Source organism: Moschus berezovskii, chromosome 25 (genome assembly GCF_049115385.1).
Source record: "Moschus berezovskii isolate FMDL1 chromosome 25, NW_MosBer_1.0, whole genome shotgun sequence".
Taxonomy (NCBI): Eukaryota; Metazoa; Chordata; class Mammalia; order Artiodactyla; family Moschidae; genus Moschus; species Moschus berezovskii.
This window is the reverse complement of record NC_142484.1, coordinates 42,194,468-42,207,500: the sequence shown is the minus strand read 5'-3', so window position 1 is coordinate 42,207,500 and position 13,033 is coordinate 42,194,468. Positions and strand designations below refer to the sequence as shown.

Genomic DNA, 13,033 nt, shown 5'->3' with positions numbered 1-13,033 from the left:
TTTTGAAAGTAGCTGTCCAGTTTTCCCAACACCATTTATTGAAGAAAATTTTTTGTATATCCTTGACTGCTGTCATAGATTATTAATTGCCGATATAAGAGTAGGTTTATTTCTGAGCTCTCTATTCTGTACCACTGATCCATGTGTCTGTTTTTGTGCCAGTACCATACTGTTTTGATTACTGTAGCTTTGTATTATTATTTGAACTCAGGGAGTTCTTCCAGCTTTGTTCTTTCTTGAGATTGCCTTAGCTATTTGGGATCTTCTGTGGTTACATAAAAAATTCAGGATTGTTTTTTCCAGTTGTATGAAAAAATACCATTGGAATTTTGATAGAGATAACATTGAAGCTGTACATTTCCTTCAGGAGTATGGTCATTTTAACAAATGATAACTCTTTCAATTCATGAGGAAGGTGGATCTTTCCATATCTTTGTGTCAACTTCAAGTTGTTCCATCAATATCTTACAGTTTTCTGAGTAGAAATATTTACTGCTTTGGTTAGATTTACTCCTACTGTTTTATTGTTTCTGATGTGATTATAAGTGGGATTGCTTTCTTAATTTCTATTTCTAATCATTTGTTGTTAGTATATAGAAACACAACAGATTCTAGAAAAATTGTATCCTGCAAATATAATGAATAATTTTAATACTTCTAATAGTTTCTTTGATGGAGTCTTTATGGTTTTCTATATATAGTATCATATCAGCTGCAAACAGTGACAGTTTTACTTCTTTCCTACCTTGTGACTCAGCTGATAAAGAATCCACCTGCAGTGGGGGAGACGGTTCAGTCCCTGGATCCCCCGGAGAAGGGAAAGGTTACCCACTCCAGTATTCTGACTTACAGAATGCCACAGACTGCATAGTCCATGGGGTCGCAAAGAGTAGGACATGACTGAGTGACTTTCACATTCACTCTCCTCTTTACTTTTTTCTTATCTGACTGCTATGGCTATGATTTTCAACATGATGTTGAATAAAAGTGGAAAGGGTAGGAATCCTTGTTTTTTCCTGATCTTAAAGGAATATTTTCTGTTTTTCACTGATGAATAATGAGGTTGACTATCAGTTCAGTTGCTCAGTAGTGTCCAACCCCATGGACTGCAGCAGGCCAGGCCTCCCTGTCCATCACCAAATCCCAGAACTTAAACAAACTCATGTCCATCGAGTCAGTGATGCCATCCAACCATCTCATCCTCTCTTGTCCCCTTCTCCTCCTGCCTTCAATCTTTACTAGCATCAGGGTCTTTTCCAATGAGTCAGTTCCTTGAATCAGGTGGCCAAAGTATTGGAGTTTCAGCTTGAGCATCAGTCCTTCCAATGAATATTCAGGACTAATTTCTGTTCGGATGGACTGGCTGGATCTCCTTGCAGTCCAAGGGACTCTCAAGAGTCTTCTCCAACACCAAAGTTCAAAAGCATCAATTCTTCAGCACTCAGCTTTCTTGATAATCCAAATCTCACATCCATACATGACTACTGGAAAAACCATAGCTTTGACTAGATATACTTTTGTTGACAAAGTAATGTCTCTGCCTTTTAATATACTGTCTAGGTTGATCATAGCTTTTCTTCCAAGGAGCAAGCATCTTTTAATTTCATGACTGCAGTCACCATCTGCAGTGATTTTGGAGCCCCCCCACAAAAAAAAATCTCTCATTGTTTCCATTGTTTACCCATCTATTTGCCAAGAAGTGAAAGGACCAGATGCCATGATCTTAGTTTTTTGAACGTTGAGTTTTAAGCCAACTTTTTCACTCTCCTCTTTCACTTTCATCAAGAGGCTCTTGAGTTCTTCTTCGCTTTCTGTCATAAGGGTGGTGTCATCTGCGTATCTGAGGTTATTGATATTTCTCCAAGGAATGTTGATTCCAGCTTGTGCTTCATCCAGCCCAGCGTTTCTCATGATTACTCTGCATATAAGTTAAATAGCAGGGTGACAATATACAGCCTTTACCTACTCCTTTCCCGATTTGGAAGCAGTCTGTTGTTCCATGTCCACTTCTAACTGTTGCTTCCTGACCTGCATACAGATTCCTCAGGAGGCAGGTAAGGGTCTGGTATTCCCATCTCTTGAAGAATTTTCCACAGTTTATTGTGATACAGTGTCCCAAGTTTTGGCGTAGTCAATAAAGCAGAAGTAGATGGTTTTTTGTGGAACTCTCTTGCTTTTTTGATGATGCAACTGATGTTGGTAATTTGATCTCTGGTTCCTCTGCCTTTTCTAAAACCAGCTTGAACATCTTGAAGTTCACGGTTCACACATTGTTGAAGACTCACTTGGAGAATTTTGAGCATGACTTTACTAGCGTGGGAGACAAGTGCAATTGTGCGGTAGTTTGAGCATTCTTTGGCATTGCCTTTCTTTGGGATTGGAATGAAAACTGAACTTTTCCAGTTCTGTGGCCACCGCTCAGTTTCCAAATTTGCTGGCATATTGAGTGCAGCACTTTCACAGCATCATCTTTTAGAATTTGAAATAGCTGAACTGGAATTCCATCACCTCCACTAGCTTTGTTCGTAGTGATGCTTCCCAAGGCCTACTTGACTTCACATTACAGGATGTCTGGCTCTAGGTGAGTGACCACACCATCATGATTATCTGGGTCTTGAAGATCTCTTTTGTATAGTTCTTCTGTGTATTCTTGCCACCTCTTCTTAATATCTTCTGCTTCTGTTAGGTCCATACCATTTCTGTCCTTTATTGAGCCCATATTTGCATGAAATGTTCCCTTGGAATCTCTAATTTTCTTGAAGAGATCTCATGTCTTTCCCATTCTATTGTTTTCCTCTATTTCTTTGCACTGATCACTGAGGAAGGCTTTCTTATCTCTCCTTGCTATTCTTTTGAACTCTGCATTCAGATGATTATATCTATCCTTTTCTCCTTTGCTTTTCACGTTTCTTCTTTTCACAGCTATTTGTAAGGCCTCCTCAGGCAGCCATTTTGCTTTTTTGCATTTCTTTTCCATGGGGATGGTCTTGGTCCCTGTCTCCTGTACAATGTTATGAACCTCCGTCCATATTTCATCAGGTACTCTATCAGATCTAGTCCCTTAAATCTATTTCTCACTTCTACTGTATAATCATAAGGGATTTGATTTAGGTCATATCTGAATGGTCTAGTGGTTTTCCCTACTTTCTTCAATTTAAGTCTGAATTTGGCAATAAGGAGTTCATGATCTGAGCCACAGTCAGCCCCCAGTCTTGTTTTTGCTGACTGTATAGAGCTTCTCCATCTTTAGCTGCAAAGGATATAATCAATCTGATTTCGGTGTTGGCCATCTGGTGATATCCATGTGTAGAGTCTTCTCTTGTGAGGTTGGAAGAGGGTGTTTGCTATGACCAGTGTGTTCTCTTGGCAAAACTCTGTTAGGCTTTGCCCTGCCTCATTTTGTACTCCAAGGCCAAATTTGCCTGTTACTCCAGGTGTTTCTTGACTTCCTACTTTTGCATTCCAGTCCCCTATAATGAAAAAGACATCTTTTTTGGGTGTTAATTCTAGACGATCTTATAGGTCTTCATAGAAGCATTCAGCTTCTTCTGCACTACTGGTTGGGGCACAGACTTGGATTACTGTTATATTGAATGGTTTGCCTTGGAAATGAACAGAGATCATTCTGTCGTTTTTGAGACTGCATCCAAGTACTGCACTTTGGGCTCTTTTGTTGACTATGAGGGCTATTCCATTTCTTCTAAGGGATTCTTGCCCACAGTAGTAGATAAAATGGTCAATGGAAGTTGACTATGGGTTTGTCCAAAATGACCCTTATGTTGAGGAACATTCCCTCTACACCACTTTTTGGAGAGTTTAATGGATGTTGAGTTTTGTCAAAAGTTTTTTCTGCATCTATCAAGAAAGTCATATTACTTCAATTTGTTAATGTGGTGTTGTCCCATTTATTGTTTTATGAATATTGAAACATCCTTGCATCCCTAGGATAAATCCCACTCGATCATGATATATAATCCCTTTAATGTACTTTTGAATTCTACATTCTAGTATTTTATTGAGGATTTTTGCATCTATGTTTATTAGTGATAGTGAAAGGAAAGGAAAGTGAAGTCACTCAGTCGTGTCCGACTCTTTGCGACGCCATGGACGGTAGCCTACCAGGCTCCTCCATCCATGGGATTTTCCAGGCAAGAGTACTGGAGTAGGTTGCCATTTCCTTCTCCAGGGGATCTTCCCAATAGTGGTCTGTAATTTTTCCTGTGTATGTTGTGTCTTTAGCTTTAGTATCAGAATGAAATTAGCTTCATAGAATGCGTTCAGAAGTGTTCCATCTCTTAAATTTTTTGAAATAGTTTGAGAAGGATAGGTTTTAACTCTTCTTTTAAGTGTTTTATAGAATTCACCTGTGAAGCCATTTGGTCCTAGACTTTTGTTACTTAAGAGTTTTTTTTGTATTTAGTGACTGATTCAGTTTCATTACCAGTAATTGGTCTGTTCATATTTTCTATTTCACCTTTATTGAGTCTTAGGAGATTGTTCATTTCTAGAAATTTATCCATTTCTTCTAGCTTGTCCATGTTCAGTTCAGTTCAGTTCAGTTGCTCAGTCGTGTCCGACTCTTTGCGACCCCATGAATCACAGCACGCCAGGCCTCCCTGTCCATCTCCAACTCCCGGAGTTCACTCAAACTCATGTCCATCTAGTCGGTGATGCCATCCAGCCATCTCATTCTCTGTCGTCTCCGTCTCCTCCTACCCCCAATCCCTCCCAGCATCAGACTCTTTTGTCCATGTTATTGCCATATAATTATTTGTAGTAATCTCTTGTGATCCTATCTATTTCTGTGGTGTTAATTGTAACTTATACTCATTCATATTTTATTTATTTAGGACACTTCTCTTTTTTTTCCTTGATTAATCTGGATAACGTTTTATCAGTTTTATTTTTTTAAAACAACTGCTTGATTTCATTAACCTTTCCTATTTTTCTTTAGATAGATCTTTCTAAATTAGAAATATGATCATGTTTCTTCCTGTTTTAACCACAGCAAAAGCTCCTAGGGCTCTTTAACCCGGCTTAAGCAATCCTGCCTTCCTCCGCTATTTCAGTTTCTTATATATCTTCTACTAATTCTGGGTTTTGTTTGACCTTTTCCTCTAGTTACTTTAGGTGTAAATTTAGGTTGTTAACTTGGCCTTTTCTTGTTTCCTGCTGTAGGCCTCCATCACCATCAACTTTCCTCTTAGAACTGCTTTTGCTGTGTTCCTTAGAGTTGAATCATTGTTTTTCCATTTTTCACTTATTTCTAAGTATAATTTCCTCTTTTACTTATCCATTGATGGTTGTTTATTTTCCTATCTTTTAGACTCCAGCTGTTTGTATTTTTTGTAGTTTTTTCTTGTAGTCAATTTCTAGTCTCATACTGTTATGGTCAGAATTTTATTTATTTATCTAATCAACATTAAATCTATTAAGGCTTGTTTTCTGACCTCGTATGGGTTCTATCCTAAGTAATGTTCCCTGTGCACTTGAAAAGAATGTTGCTTTTGGATGGAATGTTCCATGTGTAGCTATTAAATCCATCTGGTCTAATATATCATCTAAGGGCAGCAATTACTGACTTTCTGTCTGGATAAGCTGTCCATTGATTTAAGTGAAGTCTTAAAGCATCATCCTACTATTGAATTACTGTCAATTTCTCCTTTTATGTTTCTCAGTTATTTGCTTTATATATTGAGATGCTTCTATGTTGAGTACATATATATTTACAACTGTTATATCTTCATCTTGAATTGATCCCTTTATCATTACGTAATGTCCTCCTTTGTCTATTGTTAAAGTCTTTGTTTTAAAGTCCATTTAGTCTGATATAAGTATTGCTACCTCAGCTTCTTTTCATTTTCATTTGCACGGATTGTCTTTTTCCATCCCCTCACTTTCACGCCATGTGTCTTTAGATCTGAAGTGAGTCTCTTAGAGACAATGTCTACATGGGTCTTGTGTTTCTATCCACTCATTCTATGTATTTTGATTGGAACATATATGAACTAAAGTCCCTTAACATTTAAAGAATTATTGATAAGTATTCACTTATTGGGTTTCCCTGGTGGTTCAGTGGTAAAGAATCTGCCTGCCAATGCAGGAGACATGGGTTTGATCCCTGAGTCAGGAAGATATCCTGGAGAAGGAAACGGCAACCCATTCCAGTATTCCTGCCTGGGAAATCCCAAGGACAGATGAGCCAGGTGGGCTACACTCCATAGGGTCACAAAACAGTCTGACACAGCTTGGCAACTAAACCACAACAGCAATTAGCTCACTGCCTATTGGTTAATTGGTTTGGGGTTGTTCCATATTTCTTTTTTGTTCCTCTTTCCTTTCTCTCTTCTGATTTTATAATTGCTGTTTTATGTTCAGAATCCTTTCTCTTTTTGGTATGTATCTATTATATAGGTTTTTGGTTTGTGTACCATGAGGTTCCTATATAACAATCTATATTTATAGATGACTATTTTAAGTTAGTGATGTCATAAGTTCAAATGCATTCTAACAAGCTAATGCTTTTACCACCACCAGCCACCACCATTTTAGGGTATTGATGTCATATTTTACATTTTTTAATTTTGTGTATCCCTCAACTCCTTATTGTATCAATAGGTACAGATTATTTTAATATTTGTCCTTTAACATTCTTAACTGTATGTAATTAGTTGCCTTTTCTTGCTAAATATTCAGGGAGAAATAATTTAAATAAAGAGTATTAGGAGTCAGAAGGATAAGGTGTGGAATTCCATGAGTCAAAATCCTGTTTGTCTTTGAAAGTCAGGGCTTGGACATTGGCTTTTTCTTTCAGTAATAATGGAGCCACTAGAAAGTCTGATCAGAGGAGTATCATAATCTGATTCTTATTTTAAGAATATTCTTATAGTTATTGCATGAAAAAATTTACTGGAGTGGGTATAGAATATTTTAAGGTAGAAAAGAAGAATCTAGTTAGAAGATTATTGCTGTAATCCAGACAGGATATACATCTTGAACCTGAAAAAAGTAGATTTGCATCAAATAATCTAATTCTGGATATATTTTGAAGATAGACCAAATAAAAGTAGACAGTGAATGAAGGAAAAAAAATATGTCAAAAGTGACTTCCAAGTATTGACTTAGCACCTAGAACAATGGCGTTTCCAATGGTATGAGGTCAAATATCAAAATGTGAATAGAATCTGTGTAGAAAAGAAAATTGTAAGATTTGGTTGGAAAGTAGCCTAGGGCCAGTGTCTTGTCCTGAGATGGAAACAAGATTACCCATCTTACACTTATGTCAGGATGAACCATGCTGGCTTCCCCTGGAGCCTCTATGCCAGTACCATTTAAGAGTCATAAAAAATCATGCCATCTTTGGAGAGTTCCTATATATCTCTCTTAAATAAAAACTTCTCCCCATATGAAATGTTCTGTCTTTACCTCATCTGTTACTTTTATGTTATGCCCATGTCCTTTCTACATGTTTCACTCCTCTCCATTCCTCAATCACCAGGCCTGGTAGTAGATTCCATCTAATAAGTACTTGTGACCATAATGATGACCTCTACCCTCAGCAAGGGCATTCTCACCTGTCCCTGGGATCACTGCATTACCTCTTAATGGGTCTACATGACTCCACTCTTGTAGCCCTTTAAATGTTTCTCCAATGTAGTCAGATTGATCTTTCTAAATTAGAAATATCATCATGTTTCTTCCTGTTTTAAACACAACAAAAGATCCTAGGGCTCTTTAACCTGGCTTAAGCAATCCTGCTTTCCACTACTATTTCAGGTCTCCTCATTCTCCTACCTCCTACTGTATGTTCCAAACATTCCAACCTTTTTAAAGTTTCCCAAACATAGTGTGTCTGATCTCATCTGTGAACCTTCAACCCTGCTTTCCTGCACTCTTCATCCAGCAGATACTCAGCCACAATGCTCAGCATCACTGAGTTTCTCCGTCTAGTGCTCCTCCCTATTCTGCCCTCTAGACTCTTAAGAAAACAGAAACAATAATCATGTCTATTTTATTCTACATTATGTTCCCCACTTTCAGCAAGTTCTGAGCAGTCAGAACTAACAGACACTCATTCCTTATTTGTTTAACCAGTAATTCATCCCAAATGTTAGTTCTTTAATGAAATATTCCCAAGGGCCCTCCATTGAAAGGGATTGCCCCCTCTTTGGACCTCAATAGATTTTAACTCCACATCTGTTATAGATTTATCACCTTCTTCCTTTCAGTGTTATATAATTTATTACTGAACAAGTCTTCTCTTAAGTGCAGAATCCATCTCCAATTCATTTTTATATTGTCCTTAGATCACCATACACAGAGCTTTATGTATACTCAGACTCCAGTAAATATTTAATTAATGGATGAATTAACGGGGCTTAAATATTATATTTCAGAATTTTGAAATAGGTCAATTTATGGAGCACATATACTTTGAGGTCGGAAGTAGTAGGTGATAAATCCAGCTAGGTAAGTTGAGGCAAGACAACAGGGTATCTACTTTGCTCAGCTAAGACTTAATTGGAGATTTATTGAAGATTAATTGGAGAAACTGGAGATTTGTTGAGGATATCTAAACCAAGAATGTATATTATCACAGCTAAGTACTTGGTAGATTAATCTGTCTTTAAGATAAATTTTGCTATACTCCATCCATCCCCAGAATTTGGTAATAGAGGAAGTGAATCTTGGTACTGGAGGGGATTCAGGTCTTTAAGTTCTTTGGGAAAAACATAAACATAGAAGAGAATTAGGAATACTATTTTCGCACCTGTTCTTGCTACTTCCTCTGGTTCTAATTCTTATAAATTGTTCTAATGCATTGTCAAATTATTCAGAATCCACAAAGAGCTATAGTAGGATTACATCTCAAAGTTAATCCCTAATTTGTTTTCCCACAGGTTCTCTGACTCTGAGAACACATCATGTGCAAGACTCCAAAATGGGATTTGTGATCAATGCAATCTATTCCATGGCCTATGGGCTCCACAACATGCAGATGTCCCTCTGTCCAGGCTATGCGGGCCTCTGTGACGCCATGAAGCCAATTGATGGACGGAAACTTTTGGACTCTCTGATGAAAACCAATTTTACTGGGGTTTCTGGAGACATGATCCTATTTGACGAGAATGGAGACTCTCCAGGAAGGTATTGTAACAATTCTCCTCGAGACACCAGAGCCTGATCAATCTGTCTCTTGATCCTTTGTGGTTATCTATGCTTCCCAGACATGTTTGCTTTGTTCTGACATCGCAAAGTGAGTAAAGACAGAAAGAGGAAGCCCCATTTCCTGTGGCCAGGAAAAAGTGTGAATGCCGATGTCTAAAACGTGCTCTTGGAACCATCACCACACTTCCAAGACCCACACTTAGAGGCAGGAGCCTCACAGTATAGATGGATTATTAAAAGCCAGTTCGTGGTTTCTCTGTATGTATTTGCCCTGTTATTCCACATATTCTGATCTCTTCTTGGGTCATAATTATTCTGAAACAGGAAGAATTCCATTTCTGGTAATCTAGAAACAGGAGTGAGGTGTTATTCTATTGTTTGTTGTAGGTACAGTAAGTTAAAAGTCATATTTTATTTTAGAACCCTCCACTGGAACACTTTCTCCCTTCTTGAGGACTAAATGGCCTTTTTCTCTAAAATTTTACCTTTTACTTAGAGAGGAGCCTGAGAAATACAAAGTCACTCATAATTATAGGCCAGCCTCCAGGGAAGACATTAAGTACCTAGAACTTACCATCTTTCACATCTAAGACTCTAAATTCTTAAGTGACTCTTCACATGAAACTTTTAATCCATGAGGGATAATGTCACTGAAGTGACATTCTGACTTACAGCAGGGCTGAGTCTTCGATCTGCTCTACATTAGGACAGTTAGGGTCCTTGGGCTGGCTACTATAAAACCCCCGCTATTTTTCCAACCACAGATTTTGCTTGACAGGTATGCCTGGAGAGGCTGTGTTTACAGTGTTTGCAGCTGATCCTGCCAAGAGAAGGTCCCACGAGTCTCTCCGTGACTCACATGCCATGTGCCCACACAGGGTACCAGCCATCTTGGTCTAGCTTGTTTCATATGCCTGATGCGAGCTAGAGTTTGTCCCTGATGCAGCTGTTACTATTTCACAAGCTGAACTTCTGTGTGACAGCAATTCCAAGTCAGGCAGCCAGGAGGAAAGCTGGATACTTTCTCTGTTCTAGCGAGTTGATGAGTACTGCTCCATGCAAGCTGTTTGCCAAGATAAGACTTTTCATATACTGTTTTCTACTTGGCAGAAATGTAAGCATTTTCTCGGGGCCAAAGAGAACTTCACATTTGTTGTAAGGCTTCTTGGTGTCTGGTGTTTAGTTGTTAAGTCATGTCATTTGTGACCCCGTGGACTGTAGCCTGCCAGGCTCTTCTGTCTATGGGATTTCCCAGGCGAGAATACTGGAATGGGTTGCCATTTCCTTCTCCAGAACTTCTTAGGGCAAGTCAATGATTTGAGCTCAGGTTTAGGCTCAGGTCAAGGCTGGGCTCTGAGACTTTCCTGTGGATTTATTATTCCTGTGTGCATCCCTGGAGCACTGACATCAGCTTGGGGTTTGTTCATAGCCTTTGTTGACTGCAGCCCCATCCATTCAAATAGTTTTCATGACATGTACCTAAGTCAGTTCCAGAAACCAGACAATGAAGAAATAGCTCAGATGGCTCAGCTCTATTCTAGTGGGAAAACTTAACAGATCTAAACATCACTGTCCCATTCACAATCTCCCAAATATGCTGGAATGGGGATGTTTAGGACACTGGCCCTTAACCATTTGCAGAACAGGAATCCCTTTAGGACTCAGATAAGATTTATAAGTATTCTCTCATGGACAATATCCATAAAATTTTGCAAACAATTTCTGGGAATTCACAGTTGTTTAGAGACTTCTCATTCATTACTAAGGTTGGATATTACAGTAATCTACTAATAAGTGATCAGAATTGGCCCCTGAGCATACAAGTCAAACTCAGAAAAAGTGGTTTGCAAATTTTCTGTTTTTTCCAATGAATCCAGTGATAGTTACAAGATAATTACAATTTATATATACTGAGTTTGTGTCCTGAGGCAAACACTTAGCTAAATCCTTTACATTTTAATCCTATGAGGTAAGTAATATTATCATACTCTTTTCTAGCTGAAGGCTCACAAACTGAGGCTTACAAAGGTTAAATGACTTGCCCAGAGATATACCCTAATACACGATAGAGTCAAGATTCTAACTCAGTCTTCTGGACTCCTAACCCGATACAACAGCCTGCCAATTATAGTATCAAAATCAAAAAGCCCCTATTCTCCTGGAAATGTATTTGTAGGCATTGTGTTGTTATTTCTCTGGAGTAAAAGTTGCAGCTGTATCAAAGGCATTTCAACCTGGGCCATAAACCAGAGGAAACTAGGGTGATTAGGGGCTCCCCTAAAATGCTGGGGTCACAAGAGAAAGATCCTAAACAGGGGAAGCTAGGAGAGGTGACAGCTTAGTCTGGCACACATAACTACAGACTATTAGAGACTCAAATTCAATCATTGTTTTTGTCTCACATAACTAGACTATTATTGGTATACAGTTCTTCAGTGAAACCCTTGGGCAAGTGTGTTACAGAATTCTGAATTTTTGATTTACAAAAGTATACAGTCATATAATGCCTCCAGCATACTGTGGAGCAGCACTCCTTAAACAATGCATTAATATTTCTACCGCAAAACATATGCATATTCACAGTTAAGTGTGATAAATGACATAAATAGTCTCATGACACTGTGGGTCAAGTTCCGTCACTAGATAAGTTCAGAACGGGTCATGATTTGCTGTCAAGTGCATTATGAAAAAACTTATGGTTTTTAAGAGCTCTAAGGATTTTAGAATTATAGACAAGAAATATGGACCTTTACTATTTACCACCAGCGGGATAGATCACAGGTTGGCACACTGTGCTCTACAGGCCAAATCAGGTCTGCTGTTTTTGTAAATAAGGTTTTACTGGAACACAGTTTAATTTATTTTGGACTTTCCTGATGACTCAGTGGTAAAGAATCTGCCTGCTGGTGCAGAAGAGGCAGGTTTGATCCCTGGGTTGGAAAGATCCCCCAGAGTAGGAAAGGGCAACCCACACAAGTATCCTGCTTGGAAAATTCCATGGAGAGAGGAGCCTAATGGGGTCACAAACAATCGGACACAACTTAGCAACTAAATAACAACAAAGAGTCTCATTTGTTTAGATACTGTCTATGGCTCTTTCATACTGCTCTAACAGTGTTGTGTAGTTTCAGCAGAAGCCTTCTCACAAAGCCTAAAATATTTACTATCTGTCCCTTTATAGCAAAAGTTTTCCAACCCCAATAGATAAACAGGGAGTCCACTGTCAAATAAGGTTTAAGAGGCCCTGTTGCCGCCCGGGGCTTCCCAGGTGGCTCAAGTGGTAAAGAATCTGCCTGCCAATGCAGGAGACGCAGGCTGTAGACTCGGGTTCAGTCCTTCAGTTGCGAAGATCCCCTGGAGGAGGAAACGTCAACCCGATCCAGTATTCTTACCTGAAGAATCCCATGGACAGAGAAGCCTTGCGGGATACAATCCATGGGGTCGCAAAGAGTCAGACACACGCATGCACATATACACACACACACACGTTGATGCCTGGAAATAACCATTACTGAGCAGAGGAAACATGAAGAATCAACGCCAGACTAAGTACAACTATTTAAAGCAAAAATATAAACATTATATTGTGGGGGTTTCTAAGTATGCGTATATAAAACAGACAGCATGGTCTAAGAACAATAGATGATAAAGGCTGAGAATTCACAAGGTACTAGTACCTTCCAGTATTTCTACATTGCATAAGGTACTTTAGAAGCTGTCAATTTTCAGAACTATTTTAAACATTATTCCTTAAAATGTCGCTATACAATGAGTTTAGCCATTGATAAAGGATAAAATAAGAAAGGATCAGGTCCTAACCAAATTACTTCCACATTTTCTAAAGCTGAAGCTAAGATTAAAGATT

The 13,033-nt window shown here is 38.6% G+C and overlaps 1 protein-coding gene across 2 annotated transcripts in view; it reads left to right on the top strand.

The window, feature by feature from the left end:
* Positions 1–13,033, top strand: part of GRM5 (glutamate metabotropic receptor 5) — a 660,867-nt gene that overhangs the window by 527,984 nt on the left and 119,850 nt on the right. For both annotated transcript variants that reach the window (XM_088832124.1, XM_055416174.2), the window contains exon 4: positions 8,901–9,147. In XM_088832124.1, coding sequence (XP_088688250.1) covers positions 8,901–9,147 — 247 coding nt within the window. The remainder of the gene's footprint in view (positions 1–8,900; positions 9,148–13,033) is intronic.